The sequence below is a fragment of the Perkinsus marinus genome, assembly GCF_000006405.1.
Source record: "Perkinsus marinus ATCC 50983 genomic scaffold scf_1104296975596, whole genome shotgun sequence".
NCBI classification, from domain to species: domain Eukaryota; phylum Perkinsozoa; order Perkinsida; family Perkinsidae; genus Perkinsus; species Perkinsus marinus.
Window position 1 is genome coordinate 135,102 of NW_003200720.1, and position 27,254 is coordinate 162,355.

A 27,254-nucleotide genomic window follows, 5' to 3' on the forward strand; every position below is an offset into this window, starting at 1 on the left:
TTTTCCGGTTTTCACTAGTGTTTTTTTTCAAATTTTCCTGGTGAAACTCCATCATATCAGCCGATAATGTTGATAACTCACTTTGTTGGGATACCACTATTATCATACCATGCCAATTGGAAATTATCCAGCAAGTGCAGACTGCTCGGTTCATCGTAGATAACTGTTATCGTCGTTTTTATTATGAAAAGTGTCGAAGTTTTTATGCACGCATATGTTCGGGTTTCCTCTGATGATGTTTTATACGTATATGACTTTTGATTTGTCAGTGCTGATGATCATACCACTCCTTTGCTATTTCAGGAGTGCATCTTCCTCTGTGTATCAATCGCTGAGTGAAGACGAGCTCATTCATAACGGCATTGCCTGTGTAATGCAAAGTGTGGTAAGGGGTTGTATCACACCAGTTCGCTAGGTGCAAGAAGCCTCCGTTACTAAGGACAAGTTACGTCGACAACAGTTGTTGAGGAAAGCTAAAGCGATGCTGATGGAAGCTCTACAGCGACAACGACAAGGGAATGTAATAAGGGAGGTATATGGCATTTTATGGAAGGATAGTAATCTCCTGATAATAGAAGTCCAATCACGGCAAGCGAGTGGTGATAGACAAAATAGAACAGCACTTCTTGAGGTTGATATTTTATTCGTGGTTTTGGTGAAGTACATAGAGCGTTATACCCGGGCTGTTTGAGGGTTGAGGAGTGTAGTAAAAAATATTCTGGGAGTTTATGCCGTGGTATGAAGAACACATTTCACGGGGCGAAAAACGGATGAAAAAAATGCATGGTTTGAGTTCCTGATTGTTCATGTTGTTTATTGTTAGCCTGGGCACGCCCCTAGAGAGGATGATGCGGTAACAGTTCACTTAGCTGCAGTATTGCTGTCTTTGGGAGAGAATCCTGATGATGTAGTAGTGTTACGGTATGGGTAATGTTAGTTAGGTTTCAGGTGAGGAAAATATTGGGGATGTCGACTCCGCGAAAGACCCCCTTGAAAAGTATGGGAGGTTCTTCAGGTGCACTGATGACGGTAAGTTGGTTGAATCTTGAGGTTGACCGTGGAAGATACAGATTAGGCCCGGATATGTACTATTTTTCAGAGTCCTGAGTGTTCCTGTCCAACCCCAGCAACGACGGCAACAGCGTCACCTAGTGGGGAGCGGCGAGTGGTAAGTAGTCAAACTCGTCGTCATCATTCTTGTCATTGGAGTTTTACCCGTTTTACGCAAGTGATGTAAAACTCGGTGAAAAACGCGATATTCTTGTGATATGCAGTAGTCGTGAAATATGTCTTTCATATCACTAGGGTGGCCGTGAAACTCCACTATTGTTGTTGTCACTGTGTGTAGGTATCAGTACAGCTACTAGAGGATGAAGGATGCCAGTTGGAGTCGGAGAGGCGTGAGGTTGTCCACACCCAAAATGTAAACATTTCTAAGTGTTTGATGAGGAATAGTTGCTCATGTTCGATTTCGAGGGCGGTGTTAAAGACGTCATTAGTAAATTGTTGTACGGCTTGGGCTTCTGAGTTCGAGGCTGTTTTGAAGGAAATGTGGTATTCGTTGTGAATTTTCGCCGATGGGAATTTTGTGGCGCGTGACGTTGCGTCATTGTTGTTGTTTAGGTTGGACCTTTACCGTCGATGCCAATCAGAGTGGTCGAAAATGAAGTGTCGTATGAACCCAAGGAGTCACCACAGAGTTCGCCGCCTCTACCGAACTGTGCTCCAGAAGTGCTGTTGAAATATCACTCGTTAATGCAGGTATCTCACGGAAAATTTTTTTTCGGGAAAATTTTGTAGATTTTTCCCCTCAGGCGTGTCCATCCCCTGCTGCATTTTCTCCGGTTCCTTCACGACGTGGCAGTGAGAGCGACTCTTTGCAAATTTGGGTGGGGTCGCCGGGGATCGAACCTGTGCGGGGTAGGAGCATGTGGGTATTCAGGTCGATCAACGGCGAGGGACAGGGTCTCGACGAGATGGGAGTATTGATGAAACGCCGTGTGGATGGTATGGCGAATACGATGATGACGATTCCGGAATAGGCCAAGACGACTCAGTTTCGGCAATTGAATTTGATCCGGATAACGACGAGCCTCTCTCAGATGAGGTTGGGGTAGAGAGAAGCTGAAGCTGTTTTGACGCTTTTTTCATCAGAAATGCGACGAGTTGTTATCCGAGATCGTCAGTCAGGCAGGCAGCTCGATTGGCCACTCCCCGGCCTCATCCGTGGGTAGGAATAGTATGTCACCGCGCGCTCGGGCCATACCACTCCTTGACCAAATCTTAGGTTCTGATTGGCAGAGCGCCGACTTCGACCCCTTACTGGACGACAATCGCGATAAGTCTTTGTCAGTGTTCCTTCACTGTGGTATCACAGGAGAGTTGATGTCAAAGTAATCGGGCGCGCGCTTTTGTCGATGTCATTCGACTTGACTTGCTTAGATTTGACATACCCTTGAGAGGCGAGAATTCGATCGATCGACTCTATAGCGATTTGGAAGACTCCCTGCTGCAAAATTGCGGTGTAGGGTTGGCGGACACCCATTGGGTGAGGGAGAATCAGAAGATACGATGTGACAAGCGGATGTTGGTCTCGGCGTTATCGGCGGTGAGTTGAGCGAGGAGTGGTATGGATGGAGTTGTTGTATGTGTTATTCCAGACGGGCCAGTGTCAGCTTCGGCTGTGTACAGTTCCTAAAACGCCGCCCGCTGAGATGGACGTTTATACTGGAAATCCGCAGGGAGCGGGCATACGATTGAAGTCGTTGATACCACATAGTGTTTCCCCTGAGAGATTAGTTACATTAATGTCGACGTAAGTGGTCGTTGTGGTTTTACTCTTATTAGTGTTGTTCCCGATTCAGTCCCCTTCGTCGACGGCTCGACTACTCTGTCGTATTGGTATCACAGATGGATTCGGGCAACTCATGTTGGCTGTCGGGGAAGGCCCTCTCTATTGATTATAAGGGAGGTGTCATTCAGTTCACTCTCACTGTGGCTCAAGTCAAGAGTTTGCTTAGACGAACTCAAGATGGGTAGGAGGAGGAGGAGGAAAATAAACCATATCTTGCAATCTTGCATTTCCTCAACGTTATTCAGGTTGTTCGATATCTATTTGGTTGTCGACGGGTCCCTCCGTAGTGAGAATCGCCGTACGGTTGTGATTATTGAGAACTCTGGTGTCGTCCCAGAAGGCGGTGTTGATGACGGAGTTGATATGGAGAGTAGCTCGTGTGACTCCTCTGACGTTGCTTCCTGGGCTGAATTCGACCCGATACTATGACAAGCTCTGATGCTATGATCGATTTGTCCTCATTACTACATCGCTGTCCTCATTTTTGTATGCGACCGATGTTTCCAATGTTGTCGTTGTTGTCGTGGCCGGTTACGTCTTCTCCTCATCCACTTATCGTTGTGATCAGTCGGCCTTATACTGTGAGTCTTGGGTGAACTGCAATTGAGTAAAATCGGGAAGGATTCTATGTCGATTAAATCCTCTTTGTATTGAGGGGTGCTCTACAGATGATAGAACAACTCGTTTGCCCTTTACTACGTCCAACGCTTGTTGTTAGCGAATCGTCGTAGTCATCGGGAAACGAATTCAGTTGGTATTGTTAGCATCGCTTCAAGCTGTATTTTGTTGTGTTATTGATAGTGGCAATATGAATAGCAACACAATCGAGGTAATGGATGAAAATGAAAAAATGGTGGAAAAAATGACATTAGTATTGAATTTTGAAAAGAGGGCCAGCATCATCACGTTTGCAGTAACAGTCCTCGCACAAATAGGCCTTACCGCCGTATTCCTTACCACAGGGAAGTTCCATTATCGCAACCTTCTTGGTCAAACACTCAGTACAGAAACCGACACCAGAGGATTCGAAATGTACAGCAGCATGGTTGGTTGGAGTATACTGCATGGAAGGCTTGGGAATCTTCAGCTCATCAACCAACTCGTTTAAGGCCTTCATAACGCTCTCCTCATTTACCGTCTTCATCATATCAATAACGCGCGAAGTGTCCTCGCCGAGTAAGTTGTCTACACTGACCGCCCCGAAGTTCTTCTTGGAAGCGGCGAGATCGAGCAGAGCAGATCGAAGGAGATCTGCTGCAACGATGCGGTCAGCGTGTGTGCCACCGACACTGCGTTTTGCTACATCACGTAACTTCTTAGAGAACTCGGCAGCCTCCTTCGTAGTAGGAGGGTCCATCTTGTCGTAATGAATACCCTCATAGGCGTGATGACCACCGAAGTACTCGCAGTCGGTCGAGTGAGTTTCAATAGACATGCTTTTTATAGGAGGTGGAAGACGCTGTTTGGGACTGCTCGTTTTTGGAGTACATATCAAGGCGCGCTAGCGTGGACACAAAGCCTTGGCCTGCGCTCTATCTATGCATTTGTTTTGGTATTTGGTTGTTTCGGTGGACTTCCGTGTGATGGCAATGCTTCGTACTGTTTGAGGGCTACTGTTTGGTTTAGAGTAGCATTGATTTGTGGTATGTGATAGCCCAAGCCTGCCACGAGGATGAACAGTTGATTGCTCTCGAGTGTTCCGTAGACTCTATAGAACAGCGGATTGCTTTATAGTCTCCGGAATCAACTCGGATCGATACTGTATAAAGTTGAAGCTTGTGTGATTTGAAGCCGCTCACGATTTGGGTTTGCATTCACCTAACTACTTGGGACCTTGCTAGCATAGCTATCCTATCTCGCTGAGATGCGTCACATTGATCATAGGGCGCGTTGAGTTCTGAAAGACAGTCCTCTAACAACTAGTCTCTTCCGCGCATCACAGGAGGAGCTAGATTTCCGAATCGTTATCAAACGTAATTAACTAATATTTCTCTACTCAGAAAAGCAAAGATGTGATCCACCAATAATGACAGGATCGACTTCAACTAGTTGATTCCAATTCTCTGCTTTCCCACTGCCGGGATACTCGGGCGCAAGAACTTCCAGTCAGCATCCGTGTCTACTCTGGTTGAATCTTCAATCACCAGAACGCTATTGAAGATGAGTAGAAGTACATCAAGAGGTACCATTAACCGGTGGCGAATCAATCTTGGAGGATGTGTCCGATGGGTCGATCGAGGTAAAATCGTTCGAGGGCGCCATACGATGCGGAGTCGGGACGCGGCTCAAGTAGGAAACATGAGGCGTCATCGAAGGGAGACGCATTACTTATCCCAGCATAATCCCTGCGCTGCTTGTGGTCAGTGGTCGGTGGACGGTGGTAACACAAACCTGTCCTCCTTCTCTCTCCTTTCCTCCTTCTTCCTTTCCTCCTTCTTCCTTTCCTCCTTCTTCCTTTCCTTTCCTTTCCTTTCCTTTCCTTTCCTTTCCTTTCCTTTCCTTTCCTTTCCTTTCCTTTCCTTTCCTTAACATCTTAACAAAACATCTTAATGAATACAATCTTAATAATACAAACTTAACTTAACATCGCCTTAATGAACCGATTATCAAGAAAGACTTCTGAGAACTCAAACAAGGAGCGCGCAGATGTCAGCGGAGGCAACGCGGTCCGACGCTTAGGGTATCAAAAATAAGAACCCCAACGACCGCTTCCACGGAAACAGTCACCCCGATTTTTCCTCGGGTGCGTCGATGATGATGACCTTTTTGTCAAAAAGAAGGCAATCAAAAACTTTCAAGGGAAATAATGATTAACAATGAAAATGATTATAACAAACAATGATTTCAATGGTTCCGTGAAATAACCATCATGCAGGGTCGAAAATGGGGGAACCTATCTAACGCAAATCCAAGGCTGGTCGAGGAAAGATACGAATCATGTCCACATGTTCACCATGTCTTTGGTAGTGCTTTGTGAGACGGGGAGATCTCTCTTCCGTCACTCGCCACGAAATGGGAGTTCGCTGATCGCACCACTGACTGCTCGGGGTGGTCAGGTGACACTAGCCACTTGTTCACCTATACGATGTGGTCAAGGTGCGGTATGGAATATAATTCACTTTGAACTCCACCCAAGCGTCGCTGTGCATCGCGTTTCTCCCATTGCTCCCCTCTGGAGTGAATCTTTTGATGAGGACTGTCCCTGCGAACCTGAAAGGAAGATGCTCAGAATCGATCATGGAAAAATATCTCAACCCTGAATCCTATGTAAGTTTCAAGAATTAGCTTGTGGAAACTCCTGAACTCAGCTGAGAAGAGCGAGCATATATCTCTCCAACACTGCTTATATGAAGTGCCTCCTGAGGAGGCCCTCCTCACTCACCAATCATCATCAGTAGGGTTATGAAGATCTATTTGTTTCACCGGACCAACATCAGGACCCAGTATGGATACAGCGTAATGGCGACCAGCCTTCAAGTGCTGCTTCAGCAAGTACCATCCCGAACCTGAATCCCCTGGGTTCATGGGGGGAGATGATTAAATGTCCTATTTGAACGCGGGGATACAACCTGATATTAGTTGTCGAGAAAAGCGTAAAATTCTAGTACTATTTTCGTGTTGCCTCCGACTATACGAAAAAAGGTGCGGTTAGAGGTTTGTGTAGGCGAGAGATTTTCGGTAACGATTTCACAGAGTCGATCTGTACACAGGGATTAGCACTGTGCGTGAAGCCTTGCCGAGTTTCAATGTTGTCTTATAGATACCTACACGTATGGTAGTCGTAGTGTTTGTCATAGCCATGGAGCTGTATGTAGATCGGACCGTCTGTGCCACTATCAAAGGGCTCTGATGATCCAGAATCTCCTCTGACGTGGAATTGCTTCAGCGGTGTTTGAACTTGGACTATATATCTGGGAGTGACGTTATAGCAGTAGTTTTATTGAAACGATCAGAGCTGATCACTTCAACAACGACTCGATTTCACTTCATTGGTGAGGCAGATTTGAGTTATACAGTTCCGATATTGTGATGTAAGTATAGGGTACATGAGTTCGTATTCGCGTTTCGCGTATTCGCGAATTAGAGCGTACTCTGCCAAATGTTTGGGTATAACACAGCTATCTCCATCGAGTGGTCGGTCGAGAAGCCCTCCGAGGTCCTTGGCCTTGGCATTCATAATCATACCGACTTCGTTGTGATGTTGATGATGGCTGAGCGTGACAAGGAAACCATATCGAATACGTTGTTGGGGATGTACGGCAAATTGATTTTGAATTTTCGAACTGACTATGGAATCCGATGTGGGATTATATCTTTGGTCTTCTCAGCTGAGTTCGAGAGTTTCCTCACTACGTTATTGAAATCTTTAACTAGGAGTAGAAGTGTACAAAAACCAAAGATAGTTTCCCGAATATTCCTCTAATAATTTTCATATTGTCACCAACACATGTAATTGACCATGTGCATATATTCCAACACTGATGGAATCGCATGAAACAAGCGCTATTGAGCTTGAGAATTGATTCTGAGTTTCAGAACTTGTCCGAATCAGAAACAGTACTAAAATATCCAAAAGTCGAAGCCACAGATCTAACGACAGCGGCAGGATTCGAACCTGCGCAGGCAGAGCCTAGTGGATTTCGAGTCCACCTCCTTAACCACTCGGACACGCTGTCTGATGATATGTGGTCTCTCCAAAACTCTCATCATGCACACTGGTGTGGATATCATTTTATGAAAAATCATTCACCCAGTGTGGGAACATATGTTTGGTTTCCTCAACTGAATTCGTAAATTTCCTAACTGTATTGTGAAAATCCACACAGTTTTGGGTAGAAGTTTACAAAAACAAGAGATAATTACTCAACATTTTCTCAGAATTTCCACATTTTTAGCAACACATGTAGTTAACCATGTGCATACATTCCCACACCGACACACCTGTGAGATGAGTCGCTTCCAGAGAAGGACGTCAAGATATGTACGAGGTCGAGCATTGAATAATTGACAGAAAACTTCACGAGAGGTGATTTGGACAATCCTCGATTCCCCTCTCTCGGATGCAGCTGAGAGCAACTCTTTCGTTTTTCTGTGTCCATGTTGAAGTTCCCAGCGAGAGGATCTTCGTTCTCATCTGAGATGAGCGAGACTCGCCCGCCCGTCCAAATAGTAGTCTGACTACTATTTGGACGGGTGGAGTGACTCACTCTTCTGCACATCGGCGTTTGAAAGATGGAGAATCTACACTGTCGATCATGACCTATGATCAGATATTACGTGAGTTAACCCCACCCAGCTGTGAAACAGCAAGAAATCGATGCAGTGGTATCTGCGTCGCACACACGACTGTATCTGGAATTCATTAGTCTCTGATGATCAATGATTATAATGATATCGATTCAGTATGGCGTTTGATTATAAAATTAATAATATTAATCTGAAAAGATTGCTATCAAAATTCGAAAAATTCCCACAACGCAGATACCACCGATGCCTCCGATTTCAATAGCTCGTTACCAGTCAATGGGACCAGAAGTTAAATCGGGAGAGCAGTGCGAACCTTGATGCCCAACCTGAACCCTGTCGATGGAGTCGAAACTTCACAAACATCTGGTTGAAGTAATCCCAGAGACCCATCAAGTATGATTGTAGCTGACTGCGCTTGAGCACATTCATCGTCGGGCTTCTTGATGTGGTTTTTAGTAGGGGAAGAGGCCTTAGTAGGAATCCTACTGTAGGATTGGGTTGCTGCTTCCCTTTTCCCTCAGATTTCCGGTTGGGAGAAGAGGCTTGGGATGGGCTTCTGCATGCTAGTAGCCTCTAGCATGATGCTACTGCGAAATGATCAGCTTTACCACAACGAGCACAGAATTTGTGAAAGGCTGGGCAACACTGCTCCCTATCTTCTCCATGAACTCGGGCGCAATGTCGGCAAGTACCAATTGGTAGTTCATGTTTCACCATGGGTCGGACCCATGGCATGGGACATGAACGTACCCCTCTACATGACGGGTTACGACATCCCCGAGCACACCCAGGCAGCCTGTTGGTAGGCCCTTGGGTTGTTTGCCATTAAGAAATGCCTCATCTAATTCGATGATCCCTCCTACGTCATGAAGAGGTGAGATGGCAGCCTTTGTTGCCTTTGGCATGGTCATCTCGCCACCAGGGTTAGCTCATTCAATGAGCCTCACTGGTACTTAAAACCAGACGCTGCCGAAGACAAACGCTGACCAGCCTGTCTATCACTGTCAATGACCTGATAAGATGGTGATGAATGGCGTAAGAGGTAAGCTACTGTAAGGCAACATATCGGCTTGAAGTCGGGGTCACGAAGGTCACATCGGAAACCCGAACTTCGCCCGTGTCTCCGTGTCAGACCGGGTACTGTCGGCCAAGGCCGACTCCTCGCGAGCAGCGGTGCATTCTGGTCCAGAGTGGTCCAGAATTTCTGGAGTTACGTACACCCGACATCTGATGAAGAATCGTACATGTGGACGGCGACGACCAATTAGACACTTCAGGACACCGTGCAGCGCCTCGGCAGCGTTGTTTGTCCTATGTCGCATGCCCACTGGAGCTTTATGTAATATATTGAATATATCGGTGGCGTTTTCCATGTTTAGGCCTGAGAGGTGCATCTACAGTGTAGATTCTACACAGCAATTCCCAAGAATGATATCTCACGTAGGGCCCCTACGGTAAAGGCCATTTGGCGACACTCTAGCCAGAGTCTGGCTGCCAGACTGAGTCGAGCCTTGTTTAACAAGGCTTGTTAGGTGAAGCCACGGTGCTTGGAGTCTCGACGATGCTTGAAGCACTTGGTGGTTTCGAATAGTCCTTAAGCGCACCTGCCACACTTTCCCTGACCTTCTCCCTGATGCATGCTGCCAACTCCTCGAAATTAAACGTCAAGGATGTGCTTAAAGATGACTTCTCGGGAGAAAGGGGAAAGTCCACGGGTGATTTTGAATCTCACGTATAGGACTAACTTGATGTTTAATCAAATGTTGAACTCGACAGTTGACACCTTTTCCAGGAAAACTTCTGTACTCTTCTCTTCAATACAAGGGCCACCGAAGAGCTGTTTGGAATTCCAGTCACGTGGAATCCAACTTATATTTACCATAAGGAATCTAGCGAACATAATCCCTGGTGGAGACACACGTTGAAACGGCTTTGACGAGTAGCATCGATCTCTCTTGCATTCTATTATCATGAATGTAGGGTCTATTTACTAGATTCCAGTATGATTTCGTTATAAGCGACTCCCCCTGATGAGTGTCTGGCCATGACAATCGCTTGCACATCAACTGCTTTGTGGCGCTGAAGTGGGTTAAATGGGAACAGCGGGATTTCGGTATGCACGCATGCTCATTGCGCGGCTCCCTAGCAGATTCTGTTGAACCTCTTTCAAAGGGATCCAATGGGTCTGGCGTATGAATGGTTGGGCTCGAAGCTTAAGTCAAAGCTCGAATTTCGAGGGCCAGATATGTCTATTTTCCCCCATCCTAGGATGGAGGAATTGACGTGCGCGAAAACGTCCTCCCCAATGGAGAGTCCCCAAAATATAATCACATCACAGGAGTAGAGTGTTAAGGAGCACTCATTTGGTTTTTCTCCATGCCCCGGCAACCGAACCGAGCCGAAAGCCATACGCGGAACTTGAGACTAGAGTTCGAAATTTCAGTCGAAATTCGGACTCCGAATTTCGAAACCGAGTTGACTGTTTCGCTCTGGGTCACCCAGACTGGGTGATTCCGATTGTCAGGTGTAACCTTGACGTCATCCTCGTCGAGGATTCCTCGACTCTCAAGGAACTTGGCGAACACAACCAGGTATCGGAAGGAGATGACATTCATCAAATGATAATGGATTAATCAAAATTGCTGAATCCGTGTCACGGATTCCGTGACTCACGGACCGTGAGTGATGCCCCTATATGACGACAACGTGACGCCATCAGCGTCCTCGTCGCCGCATAGCCACAAGTGCCCCACGCTGCGTGGGCCACGCAGTACCAGTGCAGCGGTGGCATCGTGGTACCTGCAGGGCTGAGGCGAACAAGTGAAACAAACAGAGAAATGACTGAGGGAATCCAAGTAATGGCGTAGGTTGCGAAGTGACATGACGCGAGCCATGGAACAGGAAGACAGAGGCGCACACGATGGCCACGATGGCCATTGGGAACCCCAACCGTGCCAGCATCCTTCTTTACGTGCCTCTCTTCATTTTGCTTGATGCCAAATTGTCAGTCAAGAATTTACGATCATAATTTACGATCCTGGTCTGACCAGGATCGTTTGAGTCAGTTGAGTTTTACTAGATCGTAGGGGTCAGCTCTCCTCGCTGCATTACCAGAGCTGTTCCACCGCGGAACAGCTCTGGTAATGCCTTCTGCAACTCGGCTGTTATGGCTCTAGCAACAGGAATTCGTGGTATTCCACCCGTGATATGAGAGCGGCACTGATCGCGTCAATAGAGGCGTCAGCAGAAGTCAAACACCTCTGTGCGATGGGTCTTTCCCCAGCTCCTATTGCGCTAACGTGACGAACGAACTCAGAGTTGAGCACTTCGTGTTGAAGTCTTCCATCCATCTCTCTCGATCTTCGTAGTCTGACCGAACACCTCACACTTCGCAATCTCTTGCGCTCAATGATGCAGTGGACGTCGTATAAGGCCGCGGAGCCGCACCTATAAATGACTCGTTCATAGGTGCGTTTAAAACCTCGTTTAAAACGAGACAGATCTGCCCACAGAATAGTAGCCTAGTCTGTCAGCAATTTTTGGACGAGTCGGGATGATCCCGCAAGTAAGCTTTCCAGCTAGACAGCCAGGCAGCCTGGCCCAGGCTGTCACAGCCTTGTACCAACTTGGTACTACCAAGTGAGACATATGATCCTGAGCTTCAGTCAACAGAGGGGACGGATTTCATTTGCTGTCCAGGGACGCCACGTGGAGGCACTCAGGTATGGGCCACATATGTTATTCCCCCCGTTGCAATCGCGCGATGGGATAGGCGCGTGTATTGCAATTTTCATGCAATTTGACTGACATCGAATTTTAACTGAGAGTTCCAAATTAGTCCGCAATTCTTGTCGAGAAGATCAAGTCGACGGAGGCTGTCCGTATGCAGTTATTGCCAATACCAATTTCGGCGGAATGAGAACAATTCGCAGATTACTGCACATCTGCTGCATTTCGCAGAATCCACCAAATTTTAGTTCAAATCCGTTGTAAAGTAGTGGTCTGTTCTACCAGTGGTATCACCTGTAATACCTGTCTTTAGGCCTGCGAATATGTTTTGCGCCATTTGGGCGGATTCTGAATCGGCGAAATTTGATATAGTAGACTGGTTCTGGTGACAGTTCTTTTTGATATGCAGAATATGTCACTGCCAGGCTCCTCAGAAGGTCCACGACCAGCAGTGTCGGATGGAGTGCCTCGTGGTACTAGCGGGACTAATGGGAATTGTCAACCCCGACTACGGGGAACTTCGCCCTTCGACTTCTCGCTGGAACTGTGAATGAAAGAGCCAGTGTAGGAGGAATATATGTTTGGTTTTTTTCAACTGAGCTCAGGGGTTTCCAAAGCTAATTATAGAAGTTCACATATGAATTGGGGTAGAAGTGTCCAGTAACCATTGAAAATTTTCCGCTCGGAATTTTTATAGTGTTACTAACCTACGTAGTTACCCATGTGCATATTTTCACACACTGGGAAGAATATCTTGTTCACTGAAGATTCCGTTTTATAAAACGCGTTTTCGCTCTCGCCCACTAAGTACTGCAACTATCGCGAATGTTCATCATCCTTTTATGCTAGCCTGCGTTCGGCTAGAGGCTCACGGAGGAACCAGTGGGACTCCTACCTATGCCAAGAACGGTTCGCATAGACCCAAGCTGGCTGGTGGTTTGAGGAGGAAAAATGAAATTCTACTCCATGCCTCGCTTCATAAATTGCTTTTATGAAGTTGGTGGATTCAGAGCTCCTGTTTTGTATATCCTTCTCGTCGACCTTAGTTGTTTTCCAATGGAAGGGTGTTGTCGATCAGGCCCAGCCCAGCTACCTTCTCACGTTACTGGTCCTGAGTCGCTGAAACGTATGTTGGATGAGAATGACGTTATGATAGAGATGCTGAAGGAACTACAGAATGACCGGTGCCCAGTGGAAAGGTCGGCCGCTGTCGAGCCAGGGAGGGCAGCATCTAATGGTCGTGATCAGACGAATACCTCTACTGTCGCGGCTTCAGCGGAATCTCTTGTATTTAACTCTGTTAGCGGACCAAAATGCATCAGCAGGCGAGCCTGGCATCGGGAGTGGACGGGAAGTAATGCGTCACGCGCCACGAAATTGTTGATATCCAACTTCCCCACAGGCTACTGCAGGAGATTCGAATTCGGACTGGACTGCGGATGAATTGATGAAGTTACGGGAGAGCATGAAGGAGCAACAGGCAGCTGTGCCACCGGGTAGGAGCAGCAGTTGATCAGTTGGGTTAGAATGAGCATCTCCGACGACATCAGTGTGGACACATCGAATGTGTTACCCTGTGTGTAATCGTGTTGGTTTTACATGTTGAAAGGTTGTGCGTTATGGACAGGACTCTGTCTCAGGTGCGACTGTCGAATACGACGTAACGAAATTAACTGAAAGCTTAGGTGGCAGCAAGACATTGGCGCAAGTAATCAGTTGGGTGGTGTAGTGGTATGATTCGCGTTCTGTACGGTGAAGGTGGTGAGTTCGATTCTTGGTTACGCCTATTATTGATAGGTTCAAGCTTTGATGGAAAGTATACAACTCTCCCAAGGGACTGCAGACACTTCAGAAAATATATGAGTTTCACATCCACCTGTCTTGTGCTGTGGACTTCAAATTCTCGGGTGGGTGTGGAAGCTTCCAGCTTTCCTGAGGCAATTGAGTCTGCAATTGTGTAACCACATCGAAGTGATCTCTCATTGATCGACGACTACATTCGCTACTACCCTGCTAGATATGGTAATGTGAAGGGGGTAAGTGCTGGGCTACCGTGTGAAGGAGTCCGGGATGATGGGAACTGCTCTACTCGAATGTGTAGATGTTGAGTTCCTCAGTGACACACATGCTTCGGACTCCAATTGCCTGTAGGACTCAAATCTATTAATTTTTGGAGATATGGACTTCCCTCGATTTGGATTGACGCCGAAACTTGGAATGGTTGGATGTCCATTGATATGCGCTGAACGACACACCTTCATCGTCAGCACTGTAGCGAAGGAAGCCGCCACGATATTTCGGAAGTTGTTCATTGGGTGTTGAGTATAGGGGGAGTGTGGGCATTCGACTGGATGAAGTTGTTGGAGTCCTCTCGAAATGAGTGGTCGCCCTCCGCCGGATTCGCCGCAGGGGAATCTGATAGGTACTCACCGGGGAGGGGTGATGGTTGTTGAAATTTTCTGATGGAAATATGGGATCGTTGGCGCTGTGAGAATTCTGTTTGTTGAAGGCAGGTCTTCGTAGTGGAGCATGGGATAGCATGTATAGGAAGAGAGAGATGGAGAAGGCAGGGATGGCCCCAATAAATGCAGGTAACTTTACTCTAGTGGATGGTTGTCGGGCTGTGCATCGTGAGGTCGCGGGTTCGATTCCTGTTGTTATTGTTAGAGGCGACTATGAAGAAGATGTATGAGCAAGTTATCGGCAGGCAACTCGAGCGTCAAAAGTAGGGATACCCTCATTTCGATATTCGACACAACAATGACCATCAGATTGATACACGATGCTGAGAAGAAGAGCCCTTCACTGGTAGAGCCTGAGAGCGATGCTTTGGAGGCTCAAAAGAAGAAAAAGAAGAAGGATGTACGTCTATGGAGGGGAGGGATTGAGTTGTTGTAGTTATCAGTATGTATGATGTATTCTTCATCGCAATGGATAGTCACTCTCTGGCTATCCGAGCCATCTCGTTTGGGGTGGTCCTTTTGATAGTGTGGTGCGTGAGCCCCAGCTATTCTGTTTTCGGGAAGTTGAATGTGGAGGAGACGAAGGAATTATACCTGAATCAAGATTCGATCCTGGGACTTCGCGCTGCATGAAAGTGCAACTTAACTGCGCGAACATTTGTAACTAAGATAGTTGTTGGATGTCGGTGTTCCCTTTCTTTCCATCGGCTGTAGTCTCGAGGAATTATAACAGTTGTGTTGATGATCAGAAGAAGCATCACAAGAAGCATCATCATCATCACCATTCGAAGAGGCGTCACCACCACCACGATGATGAGGACGATAAGAGCGATTATGACGATAGCAGCAGTAGTGAAAGTGCAGAGGAAGGAGACCGCCACAAACGTCGTGAGAAGAGCTCAAGAAGGGACCGGTGAGACTGCTCGATAGATATCGAATAATATGATTCTGTGCGGGAGGCTGTTGTTGTTGAGAATTTATCATCAGGTCGCGTTCTCGCCACCATCGCCGTGGCCACTCGTCCAGCGCCTCTCGATCGCGTAGCAGACATGATAGGAGACGTCGATCGAGAAGTGACGAGGAGGAATCGAGAGGCTCTCGCCATCCCAGTAGCAAATTTCGTTGATAATTTGGTGTATGATGAATTTCTGTTCAGGTTCGTGACTGGAGGAGCGAAGAAACTGTGTATGAATAATAGATGATATAAAATGATCATTCAAAGCTCACTAGAACACCACTACTACCACTGCATCTCATTCACCTTGTGGTGTTTAGTCCCTAAGTGGGTGACAGTTGACCAATTGGTACAACACAACAAGGGTAAAATGGATACAGCCAATGTGATAGCTACAGACTCCGTAGTATAGAGGAACATCGATTACTCGATCGAGGTCAACCTGACAGGCACTGGCTGTCGGGCATATCGAGTGAAATAGTTCGAAAGAACTCACCTTCGCAGACGAGCGCAGAGACGAGTCTTGTGATTTTGCTTCATAAACTCCGTCACTCTGTCGCCGGGCCGACTGTGCAAGCCATAATCGTCGGCGCTTCCTACGAACCTAGGGTCCGCATCCAATGCAGAAACTGGACATGTTCCACTAGAAGCATCAGGTTAAAGAGAGCGTTTCTCATCTACCTGGACCAGGTAGATGAGAAACCAGGTAACCTGGTCGAACGGCACAGTCGGAAATGCGCCATTCTAGCGCTGATGGCTATCTCTCACACGAACCTTGAAAGCTGAACTCTACTGTGCGTCGCACAGTGTGCGATTGTGATGAGCCCAGGAGATCTTCTACAACTATTCTACTCGTTTACGAACAAAGTTGGTGGGGCTCAACTCGGGCCACTCGAAGCTCCAAACGCTTCCCACACTCGTGCTGGTGACTCACTAGTAGTGGCAACAAAATATCGGAAACTCGAGAGAAACGCGAATTGGCTCATGCAGGAGTTAATCTCGACATTGCTGTTCCGAACGAAGGTCTCGCAAAATGTCAGTCATCCTGCGTTGTTGTGCTTCGATATCGTCAAGCGTGGTCGCGAGAAACTCCGCCTGCCCCTCATAACTCTGATCATGATAAGGTCTACCCAAAGATCTTCCACGATGAGAGAGGCAAAATCAACATCAAGATACGTCTAGACGAAGTACCCTTTTCCGACAATGGTCCGCCGAGCGAATGCGATAATTCTCCCATTCTCACTCGCATAGTCCTCAAGCAATCAGCAACAGCAGCAACTTCAGCTTTCATAGCTTCTCCTTTGAGACACATTGTGTACAAATTGTCAACCTGAGATGCAAGGGCAAGGGAAACACACTGCGAACGCACATCTGTTATTGGCGTCAGAGCAAAACCATCATTTGCAGCACGCCCATATTTCATGACATATGGGATGAATTTCGCGCGCGATGTAAAAATTTGATTTTCATTGTGACGTCAAAGTTTGCGATCCCCAAAGCTGGCGTACAGCGCCGATCCCCTCCACTGTGATATGCATTGTTGTTTCAAGCTGGGCCTGTTTCTCGAGCAGTAAGTCGAGGGAGGCAATAGCAGCTGTCACCTCCTCATCTGCCTGAGGTGATCAACTACGATGCGGCTGATACTATAAAGCGAATATGAACATTACCGGAGCCCTCTTCGTTTCGATGATGCTCACTTGACGGCTCAAGTCCTCCAGCAGTGCCAATATTGGGGCTCGCAACCTAACGGAGACAAGTGAACTTGTCGAATCGCGGCGACTCGATTCAGTCGCCAAATTAAGGGCCCGAGCCCTGAAGAATGTTCGTGGAGCCGAGGGCTCCACCTACAATCCGAAGGGGATTTCGACCCCTCTAATCGAGGGAGATTTCTAGTATTCACCACTAGCTTGTATATGAATGAGCAACAACATAATCAGAACTCGACAATCGCACAATAGAATGTGTATCAAAGCCTCTTATAGGCAATGACTCATTGTCAATGAGAGATTCATCAGACTATGAGCTCGTAAAGAGTACACTGATTTGATCCCGAGTTGGAATATGTGGAAGGCGATAATGGCCGTGACCACTTCGGCATATCAGGTTGCCGGCGAGAATGGTTACCCCGAATTAGGTTTCATCTGCCTCACGATAGCTGCATATTTCATTTTCCAGACACGGAAACGGGAACGTATGCGTTGATTGCATTCTCCTCTGCTTAACACACCATCGTCATGAAACACCAACGAGTCGATACAAACCCCAATCCACACCATAACACTTCCCTTGGGCCCAGGCCGCCAATCGCCGTCTTCTATGATGAGTTTACACAACATGCTAGTTCCCCATAGCTTTCATCTATGACATCTTCGCAGCCTAGACATCTATGACATATATTGCAGCATAGACATCTATGGCATCTATCGCAGCACAGAAATATTCTTCCCCCAGAAGCTTCTTGCCTCCTCATCTTGTCACTATACGACTCGCGGTCGGACACTACTCATCCTCACTAAAAACGTGTAATCCATCTTATTCGATCAACTACATCATCACGGTATCCTTCATGGTGAACTCTTCGCCCACCGAATGGTTTGTTGCCTGATCGGTGCATTGCGTCGGCACATGATGTGCCGCCGCGCACATGCTAGTGCTGGCTCTGGAGAGGAACGATATCTTGCGAGTAGTGTTGGCGGATCATCCAGTCGGCCTCTTGATCTGCGTGGGCAGGAAAATCGCTCGGCTAGGCACAAGCCCCGTACGGTTTGGTGTGGAAGCGGAGTGCACACACAGCAAGACTCTTTACGATTGAGGGAGACATTCCCAGCAACGTAGTACAAGCTATAATGTATAACCCCTCACAGGGTATTCCCCTTCGACACAACACCTCTCACAGTGAATTACTCTAGCTGTGTGTCAGCCTGGTACTGTAACGTTATGCTCCTATTATGCTTGCTCATGATGCCGTCAATTCCAGATATTCACTCCAGGAGTTGCCCACACAAGGTCACAAGTATAACCCGCATCATGTGAGGGTGACTCGAGGGAAGTGAGGGCCTCACACACCTCGAGCGTCTACCGGTGGACATCACCTTGGTCAGGGGAGAATTTTTGAAATATCGACGAACTGCAAAACTTATCATGCAAAGATCTCAACAGTGCGCCTGATGACATTCTTCAATGAAAATCATCTCCATTGATAATGATTCATCATCAACCGACTGAGTGGTTCTCGAACGAACTCGCACAGCAGGTCTCCATCAACCATATAATTCCCCACATCCGCACACTCGACTCACCCTTCCCCTCCTATACCTCCCACTGCTCGTCCTAATCCTGATTCCATCATGCAAACCTAAGAGCAAATACTGAGCTCGGGAGTCAAAATATCGATACACAAGAGTCAGCAGCGGAACCCAGCCCATCAGCTCGTGGATTTCACCAGCTTCTTACTTTCCGCTCAAGCGTCTCCATCCGTTCATAAGCCATCATCCGACGCCAGAGAGCACCGCTTTCACACTCTGAGCACCAGACCGCACAGATAAATCCATTATCAAATATCATTTGATAATTGATTGCCATTTGACAAACGGCGACGATCGAAAACCAGTCATCACTCCGAGCTTACCCGTTGCCGATGCTATATCGGCAAAATCCGTACTCTCCAACTTGCGAGTCTCACCAGTCGGATCCTGACCATCCTGCCAACGAGCAACACCGTTATCTTGCTTTCAAAGCGTAGACAACCACCTCAGCGGCCAAGGTCATGTCTAGCTGCTCCATACAAAGTTCAAGACCATCGTCGCCACGATTTCTGGTGTCCGAAGTTGCAGACTGAAACAGCGAGGGTGTTGTCCCCTGTAGTATATATGCGATATGTGATATGTATGCTGTTTTCACTGTGATATGCTCTCAGTCTCGGGATTTTGTCGATTGCCAATACTATTGATAACAGCCCCCAGGCAACTCACTTCAGATCGCAGTCGTTGCCGATGAGCGTTCATCATCAAGCGCAGCTCCTCGATATCTCTCTGAAGACGATCCACGCGAGCCCGTCGATGATCCCCGTCCTTATCATCTGAATGCTGCATAGTCTGATCGAAAGGTGTGACGAGAATGGTACCTTCATCATCCTCACAATCACCCCACGCCTCCCATGATATTGGAATGTGCTCCGTTCTAAACGCAGACTCAACAACAGACTGCTCAACAGTAGAGTCTACTGAGTAGACAAGTCAACAGTGAATTCATCTCGTTAAGGAGTCGATAATCTCATTGAAAATGTGAATGTTTCATGGATAGGGTCAATCCTCAACTGAGTCATGCTCGCTATGAACTCAAGTCCCTTCTCGAGACCTACTCAGGTTCCCCTCCTGATCCGATGGAGACTGTCTTTTCAGGAGGTATATACCTGCGAAACAAGTAACAGGTTCACGATACTGTCGCGTGGCGCCCTTACGAAGCGCACCAACAAGTACTTCTCATTGCCGCAATCAACCCTGAAACTCACTCATAAACAGTCTCTTGAGCAGACTCCAACCTGCCAACCCTCTCGAACAACTCCTCATTGGGTGAGGCCTCGACCCGCACACTCACACAACCATCTGAGGAACGATCACCATCAGTTATTTCCAAAGACAGGAGAACAAATCTCACACTCGTCCGACGCCGAACAGTCGGGCATCGCTGATGTCGTGTCCATGTACGGAAATAAGAGCTGTAGGGGAAGATCTTTCGGATAATCCCGATGTACCATGTATCCGATTTCATCACCCTACCTCTGCATACAGTACTACAGCGTTTCCAGGTCAAATAATTTTTCTGGAATGGTCGATGTTTTCTCCATTTGTCAAATGGCATTTGGTTGATGTTTTACGGTAAAACTTTTACCTTCTTAGTGATGCATTATCACTGGGAGCCCCTTGGCCAAATTAAACTCCTTAACTTTCAAATAAATCGGGTATAAAATTAATTTTGTTGGTATTTCATTGAAGCCAAGGGTGAAATGTTAACAAAAAGGGTCAAACATTAACCAAATGGGTAAAAAATTAATTTCATCTGGAAATACTGTAGTAATTGGATTCTTCTTTTTAGCCGTGCTGTTCTTGAATGACCAGCATAACAGCTCCGAATAGGAACTACCAGAAACGTCATAACAACCTTAGGGCATGTGGGCACGCTTATCGACATTCTGTGGAAACCCTGAAAACAGCACATTTAGTTATATCTCAGAATTAACGCAAACACAATCATCTGTAGAGTGGAAGGGGAAGAAGTAGAAGTAACGTGGAGTAAAAAGCCAATAAGCAGTATAAGCGACTATACATATTTACACAACTACTGCTGGGCACACTGAACTCTCTGAGCCCCCGGGAAGCCTTCGTTATCATCATCATCTTCATCATAAGCCTCTCTCGAGCCGCCGAACTGCTGAGCTCTCAAACTCTCCGCAGGGTCCATATCAACTAGCTGATGATGCTCATATTCCTTGTCCATTTTCGAGGTAATCTTAGGAGCATCTTTCGGGTGCGGCAAAATCTTCGCCAACTCCTTACAGGCCTTTTCCTTCATCTCGTTCGGGAATACAATATCAAGAATGATAAAGAGATTTCCACACACGAATTGATTTTGCAAACTGGGCATTCCCTCGCCCTTGACGCACTTCAAAAGATGCCTTTCAGCAGTCATATCAACAGGCTTGATAACTTCGCCCTTCTTGGACTTAACGATCAGCTTTCGTCCATCCATATGTTCAATCACCGTCGTGTAACCAGTAAGGGCCTCCAACAAAGTGATGGACTTTCGCAGGTACAAGTCGTTACCTTTCCTTGTGAACCCATGTGCAGAAGCATCATTCTGAGATGCCTTCTGCTTCAACACGACTATAAAGTCACCAGGCTCTTCCGAAGGGTCACTCTCATCAGCCATTCCTCTGAAGGGGATCTGTTGACCATCTTTCATTCCCTTCTGAATATGTACTTCGATAATCTCTTTACTTTTCTTCGTCTTGAAACTCTGTCCCTGACCGTTACACTGCGGACAAGCCTGTCGAACCCGTTGAATCATAGGGCCCATCCGGACGACTTTAATAACAACTCCTTCACCATCACAAGCATTGCATGTCTTCACCGGGACAGAGCGATCAATAACAACACGGTTTATTGCGAGCTTCCGAGTAGCTCCATTATAGAACTGCGATAGGGATACTTCCAGCACGTGGCTGATATCTTCGCCCTTCCGCTTTCCTCTACGACTACGATTTCCACCGCCACCAAACATCATATCGAACATATCCATACCGCCACCACTTGGGCCTAAAATGAATCTTTCCAAATCAAAGATCTCTAGTGTTGGAGGAATTTATGTTCGTTCTTCTCAGCTGAGCTTAGGTGTTTACTCATTAATTATAAGATTTAGCATACGACTTCGGGTAGAAGCGTACAGCAACCAATAAGAAATTCCAAAATTTCCTCACAAATTTCCATACCATCACCAACACATGTAGTTGACGACTTACATATTTTCCCACACTACAGATACCTCCGATCAACCTACCTTCCTGGTCAACACCGTCTTCGCCGAATCGATCATATCTCTGCCGTTTTTCCTCATCACTGAGCACCTCATAAGCTCTGGTCATCTCCTTGAACGCATCAGCATCACCTCCTTTATCAGGATGATGCTTTATCGCTAGCTTGCGGAACCTGAAGATTTCACAATTATTTTTTTCCCGAAAAGAACCCTCCCCAGGGATCGAACCCTCCACCTCTTTCCTTAACACCATCACCATAGCCAGTAACAAAAACTTACATTTATTATCAACTATAATGATGCATCAATGTCCAACTATTCTCTCATAACTGCATACAGACTATCAAGAAATTTCCGAGAAAATTTTTAGACTGAATTTTCACGAAAGTACTAATTTTCATCCAATTGAATTCAAACTCGATTGAGGTCTTCTTTACTCGTAATATGATGCCAATTGCAGAATCAAATCACTACTCCTATCCTCATTTTTCGGGCGAGCGAGATTCACAATGAACATTTCCAACCCAACAACTTACGCCTTCTTGATCTCAGCAGTAGTAGCGTCCTTTGAGACGCCCAAAACATCGTAATATTTTTGAGTATCAACATCAGCGCCTCCACGACGAGAGCCCATCCCTGCAAAGTCTTCAAACGGATCCCCTCCGAAGAACATGGTTGGAAAGAAGAGTGGAGAAGAAAGAGTAACTACTTTTCGGACCTATTTTGTATCTTTCCCACCGTAACCTAAGATTCTCTCATATACAGGAACTAGAAACTGATTTCTGTACAGTGTCAATGCAATGAACTGCATTAAGCTTGCTTGGCAGTAAGAACTCTATCAACAAGATCTGCCACTCCGGGCACTTCAGCTGAATTCGAGTTCACTTCAAACGATGCCAACTCCTGAGAAATACCCATCGAAAAAGTTTGCCACTTCTAATCAAAACACCGGAGTGTCATCCGTGATGTGGAAAACACTACCGAAAAACACATTTCACCTTTAATCGGTTTGGGGAGAAAATATGCACATGGTCAACTACATGTGTAGGTGACATTTGCAAGAATTCTGAGGAAAATTCTCATTGCTTTCTGTACACTTCTACCCGAATTTGTATGTAAACTTCTAAAATCCCTGGACTCAGCTGAGGAAAGCAAACATATATTCCAACAATAAACGATTTATTCAACGGAAAAACGCCGCTGCCAGGGATCGAACCCACCTTGATTTGAGGAATCGCGTTTCCCATAGCGACCGAGATGTCCGCTTCTTGAAGCATTTGGTAGTCATTAAGAGCATCACCAACACACGCCACACATTTATCTGATAACAATCCACAAAAATGACAAACATGAATCGCTTCGCTCCGCCTACAGCCCAGTTTTTCTTTCAATGCATCGACCCCAAAGCCCTTATGAGCACCAGCGGGGATTATATCGGTGAGGAAGGGCAGGGACTGAGCTGACGTACATCCCCTCGACCTGTCCGGGGAAGAATCTTTCGCAGTGCGCCGACTTGGAACGAATTCGCCCATGTACTTGGCAAAATTCTGAGCTTTTTCGAGCACAGCAGCCGAGAGTGGACCTTCGGTGGACATGATATGAATCTAACAAGATTAAGATATGTCGTGATTTCGGATACTCGAAAAAATTCCACATGCAATTTCGTCATCAATATTGGAATCTATGTCTGGTTTCCTCAGCAAAGCTCAGGAGTTTCCTCACAAAGTTCGTGTACGACTTCGGGTAGAAGTATGCGAAAACCTATAGAAACTCCCAAAATTTCCATATTGTCATCACCAACACATGCAACCCACTTTGCTACCGCGTCTCACCATATGGACAGATATTTTATCCTCTTTGATTTTCCTCAGCATCCCTTCATACGATCCGCAGTCCTCCGGGTAAGGATCACCGTACCTGCAATTCACCTCAAGAAGAAAGGCAACATATAAAACTCGTATGTTTTTTATTCGCAGATAAATCACAGTCATAGTCAAACTTCCACGACCAGTGGAAGTCAATATCACGCCAAGACACTATAGACTAGCCTTGTTGGAAATTCCAACCCGAAAAACTCCCTAGCTGACGCAAAAAAATCAGATTTTCCGAAAAAAAACAAAAATACCCGCCTTGGATCGAATTTCCCTAGTTTGCTAGAATGCAAAAAAATCATATTGTCCTCATGTTAAAAATAATTAAAATTTACGAATTATGAATATGACGGAATAATCACATTTTTCACATATTTGCATAGAAAAAACGCGCGCGTAGTAAGAACCTCACATATACTTACGTTGTAAAGAGCGATGCCACTACGGGCGAATCGAAAGGGGCATAAACGTGGTCGCCGCTACAGCACATCACAACGACGTTCTTCTCGTCTTTGAATTTATCCACTACTGAAACTACCTGAACAAAAATGAAGTGAATTTACTTTACTTTTCCAACGACGATACGGAGTAACTTTTCACGTAAACAGCGTGATAATAGTAATATGAAACCAACAAGGAAATATGCACATGATGAACTTCGAATTTTGCTGACAATATGAAAATTCTGGGAGGAATTTTTCGGGAAATTTCAGTTTTTATACACCCCTACCCCAATTCGAGCGTAAATTTTCATAAAATAGCTTCAAAAACTTCTGAGTTCTGAACAAGTATATATTCCAACACTGATGAAAACCCACAGAGTGACGACTATAACGACAGCCTCGGAAGATCCTCTACATCAAATTTCAACAGTTGATTCGATCTAGGATGATTCGCACCTCAATTCTACCCTTAGGCGGTTTGCTGATGCCAACGATAGACTTCAAATTTTCCATACTAGATAACAGAATAATATATAAATAATATGATAGATGTAATATATAAATCAATATTACATCTTCATATGAATGAGTCTTCTCCGCCGCCACAGCGCCGGTGTGATCGTAAACGACGCAACCGTTCAGATAGATACCGGGTCGGGCGGACCTGCCAAAGGTCCCGAGTTCTATCCCCACACATGTCATTTTATTACAAGTCAACTCCTCCTCGTGCAAAGCACTTCGCTGCTGACCAACGACACCTTCCCGTAGCGGGCACCACCGGACCTACACTTTGACGATATGACCAAGTTACGGTATTGTTATTATTACATCCATTATTATCAGCTTTATTAATCCTATTAAATGTAATATCCGGTATATTATGTGATGGTGATAATAACGTACCATCCATATCGGCACATATCAAATCCACATCATTCAAATTCACCTCCTCTTCCTCTTCCTTTGGAAATGAACAAGTGGAGGCATTCAACGGTGATGACATATTTGGCATAACCAAGATTATGATGATGATAACTAAAACTCCATGAGGCTCCCCCAACACAGCCACTCAGTAGCAGTGGTAGTAGATAGAACAGCAGCAGCAGCACTTGGATCACTTGCGCATTACACGATACTTGGGTTGCTGCATATGTCGCTCTCGTTTAGCCTCCCTTTTCTCCCTCTTTCGTTGCTGCTCCTCCGATTCTGTATCCTCCTGATATGTGAATAAAAATATACTTTTTCGTTGCGAAAAATTTTTCCACTTCCAGAAAATCGCCATCAATGATAAATATAGGAGAAAGTAGAAAATTACCAAAAATATAAGATATCAGTAAAAAATTTAATTTTTTTCCGGAAAAAAATCCAACTTTTACATATTATACCACTCCTTTTTCTAAATTCCCTCGACGCTGTATTATAATCAACTTAATCAACAACCCCGATCGGGACACCCACAAGAAAAGGCGACTACCGAGCAATTGCTATCATCTTCCCTACTACTACCGATATTTTCCGGAAAAATTAAATTTTTTTCACAAATTTACTCAATAATTTTCCTCCAAAAATTCAACAAAATTCATCTCCATTCGACGTAACCCTACCTCTTCTCCGCCACTTCGCGATAATAAATATTCCCTCACAAACATACCCCCTTTATAGAGTACATAAGCCGGTACTGTTAAATACAGATACCATCCATATGTCGTAAACGTCACCAAAAACTGACAAGAAATACAGTTCTTGCCCATCTTGCATTTCCTCAACGCATAATATACCAAGACTAGGGATCGAACCGGGGACCTCTCACACAGCGGTCAAGGAATATATATTTGCTTTCCTCAGCTGAACTCGGGAGTTCCCTCACTAATTATAGAAATTTATACACGAAATCGGACAAAATTGTCAGAAACCAACGAAAATTCCCTGAAATTTCATATCGTCACCAACACATGTAGTTGACTAAGTGCATATTTTCCAGCACGCACTTACTTGAGTAGTGAGGTTGATGATAAACAAGTCGTTGCTCGAATCAGCCGGTACTCCCAATTTCAGTGAACTAATGATGGAGTTATATGTGAAGTACGACACCACCGAGAAAAGGATAAATCCCAAGACATTATAGGCATCTGAGGAGAGCGCCCGTCCACTACAATCCGTCAACCAGACGACCCCGGTTCAATCCGCACAAGTTGTCTACCAACAACCGCTACCCTGCAAATCGATCACCAGGGCGCGCGCTAATGACACCAACATACCGCCCTTACCAAATGCGCTCCATTGCGGTAAGACTTTGTAAGAAATGTAGATCGAGTTGATGATAGCCACTGCGAAGAAGTAGTACTGAACAAGAAAAGGTATCTTATATACTCAAAGATTCAAAACAGGCCCAAAACCAACCCTCAGGAACGTTGTGTCGGAGGGGACATGCAGCTACTCAGCTTTTGGAGAATTGCCGTCGCCGGGATTCGAACCCACGACCTTCCCCCCTACCTTCGTCAACTGCTCCGCTCTAGCCTTGTTCTTTTTCTCAGCTTGTCCAGCCATTAAAAGACGCAAACAAAAACAACTAATTCAACGACTGAAACTTTCCAATCAATTTCGAATGATCAAATTCGAGTTACTCCGCATATGTTCGCCTTCCTCACCTGAGCTCAGGAGTTTCCTATACAGTGTTGGAGTAGGAATATATGTAATCGCTTTCCTCACCTGCTGAGCTCAGAAGAGTTTCCTATACAGTGTTGGAGTAGGAATATATGTAATCGCTTTCCTCAGCTGCTGAGCTCAGGAGTTTCCTATACAGTGTTGGAGTAGGAATATATGTAATCGCTTTCCTCAGCTGCTGAGCTCAGGAGTTTCCTATACAGTGTTGGAGTAGGAATATATGTAATCGCTTTCCTCACCTGAGCTCAGGAGTTTCCTATACAGTATTGGAGTAGGAATATATGTAATCGATTTCCTCAGCTGAGCTCAAAAGAGTTTCTCCACCAATTTTAGGAGTTTACATACGAATTTGGGTAGAAGTGTACAAAAATCTGCGAGTAGAATTTCCTCGCTTTAGTTGACCATGTGCACTATCTCCCACACTGCCCGAGACGGTAGAAAATTCCCTCACACAAAATTCCACTCGAAACCGAAATGATGACGAAAATTCAATCGCGA

General features: G+C 45.8%; 6 protein-coding genes and 1 non-coding gene across 7 annotated transcripts in view; 3 read left to right on the plus strand and 4 right to left on the minus strand.

Moving 5' to 3' along the window:
• Pmar_PMAR025521 (hypothetical protein) overlaps nt 1-3,629 on the plus strand; it is a gene marked incomplete at its 5' end in the record, with an annotated part of 3,838 nt that extends 209 nt beyond the window's left edge. The window contains 15 exons of the mRNA XM_002765135.1: nt 304-370; nt 416-520; nt 824-907; nt 949-1,029; nt 1,100-1,168; nt 1,349-1,423; nt 1,624-1,761; nt 1,815-1,889; nt 1,943-2,107; nt 2,155-2,230; nt 2,288-2,393; nt 2,443-2,608; nt 2,661-2,815; nt 2,865-3,035; nt 3,100-3,629. Coding sequence (XP_002765181.1) covers nt 304-370; nt 416-520; nt 824-907; nt 949-1,029; nt 1,100-1,168; nt 1,349-1,423; nt 1,624-1,761; nt 1,815-1,889; nt 1,943-2,107; nt 2,155-2,230; nt 2,288-2,393; nt 2,443-2,608; nt 2,661-2,815; nt 2,865-3,035; nt 3,100-3,283 — 1,717 coding nt within the window. The 3' untranslated portion in view covers nt 3,284-3,629. The remainder of the gene's footprint in view (nt 1-303; nt 371-415; nt 521-823; nt 908-948; nt 1,030-1,099; nt 1,169-1,348; nt 1,424-1,623; nt 1,762-1,814; nt 1,890-1,942; nt 2,108-2,154; nt 2,231-2,287; nt 2,394-2,442; nt 2,609-2,660; nt 2,816-2,864; nt 3,036-3,099) is intronic.
• A 93-nt stretch (nt 3,630-3,722) lies between these two features.
• Pmar_PMAR025522 (hypothetical protein) lies at nt 3,723-4,289 on the minus strand (the record flags this gene model as incomplete). Its single annotated transcript, XM_002765136.1, has 1 exon — nt 3,723-4,289. The coding sequence occupies one exon, from the start codon at nt 4,287-4,289 to the stop codon at nt 3,723-3,725; it is 567 nt and encodes a 188-aa protein (XP_002765182.1).
• Nucleotides 4,290-7,448: 3,159 nt separating this feature from the next.
• On the minus strand, nt 7,449-7,530 carry Pmar_PMAR025523. The gene has a single exon. It is a non-coding gene; the product is annotated as a tRNA-Ser (tRNA).
• A 6,676-nt stretch (nt 7,531-14,206) lies between these two features.
• On the plus strand, nt 14,207-14,728 carry Pmar_PMAR025524 (hypothetical protein; the record flags this gene model as incomplete). Its single annotated transcript, XM_002765137.1, has 4 exons — nt 14,207-14,252; nt 14,344-14,421; nt 14,498-14,555; nt 14,602-14,728. 4 exons carry the CDS (start codon nt 14,207-14,209, stop codon nt 14,726-14,728), a joined length of 309 nt encoding a protein of 102 aa, XP_002765183.1.
• Nucleotides 14,729-15,126: 398 nt separating this feature from the next.
• Pmar_PMAR025525 (hypothetical protein) lies at nt 15,127-15,487 on the plus strand (the record flags this gene model as incomplete). Its single annotated transcript, XM_002765138.1, has 3 exons — nt 15,127-15,205; nt 15,280-15,401; nt 15,449-15,487. 3 exons carry the CDS (start codon nt 15,127-15,129, stop codon nt 15,485-15,487), a joined length of 240 nt encoding a protein of 79 aa, XP_002765184.1.
• Nucleotides 15,488-20,504: 5,017 nt separating this feature from the next.
• Pmar_PMAR025526 (DNAJ domain protein, putative) lies at nt 20,505-22,480 on the minus strand. Its single transcript, XM_002765139.1, has 3 exons — nt 22,315-22,480; nt 21,803-21,951; nt 20,505-21,561 (listed from the first exon to the last, which is right to left on the minus strand). Exons 1-3 carry the CDS (start codon nt 22,449-22,451, stop codon nt 20,585-20,587), a joined length of 1,263 nt encoding a protein of 420 aa, XP_002765185.1. The 5' UTR covers nt 22,452-22,480; the 3' UTR covers nt 20,505-20,584.
• A 108-nt stretch (nt 22,481-22,588) lies between these two features.
• On the minus strand, nt 22,589-25,136 carry Pmar_PMAR025527 (Phosphatase yidA, putative; the record flags this gene model as incomplete). The annotated part of the gene is made up of 9 exons (XM_002765140.1): nt 24,921-25,136; nt 24,803-24,875; nt 24,666-24,756; nt 24,072-24,187; nt 23,611-23,695; nt 23,315-23,382; nt 23,151-23,257; nt 22,999-23,099; nt 22,589-22,681 (listed from the first exon to the last, which is right to left on the minus strand). Exons 1-9 carry the CDS (start codon nt 25,102-25,104, stop codon nt 22,589-22,591), a joined length of 918 nt encoding a protein of 305 aa, XP_002765186.1. The 5' UTR covers nt 25,105-25,136.
• Nucleotides 25,137-27,254: the final 2,118 nt, after the last annotated feature.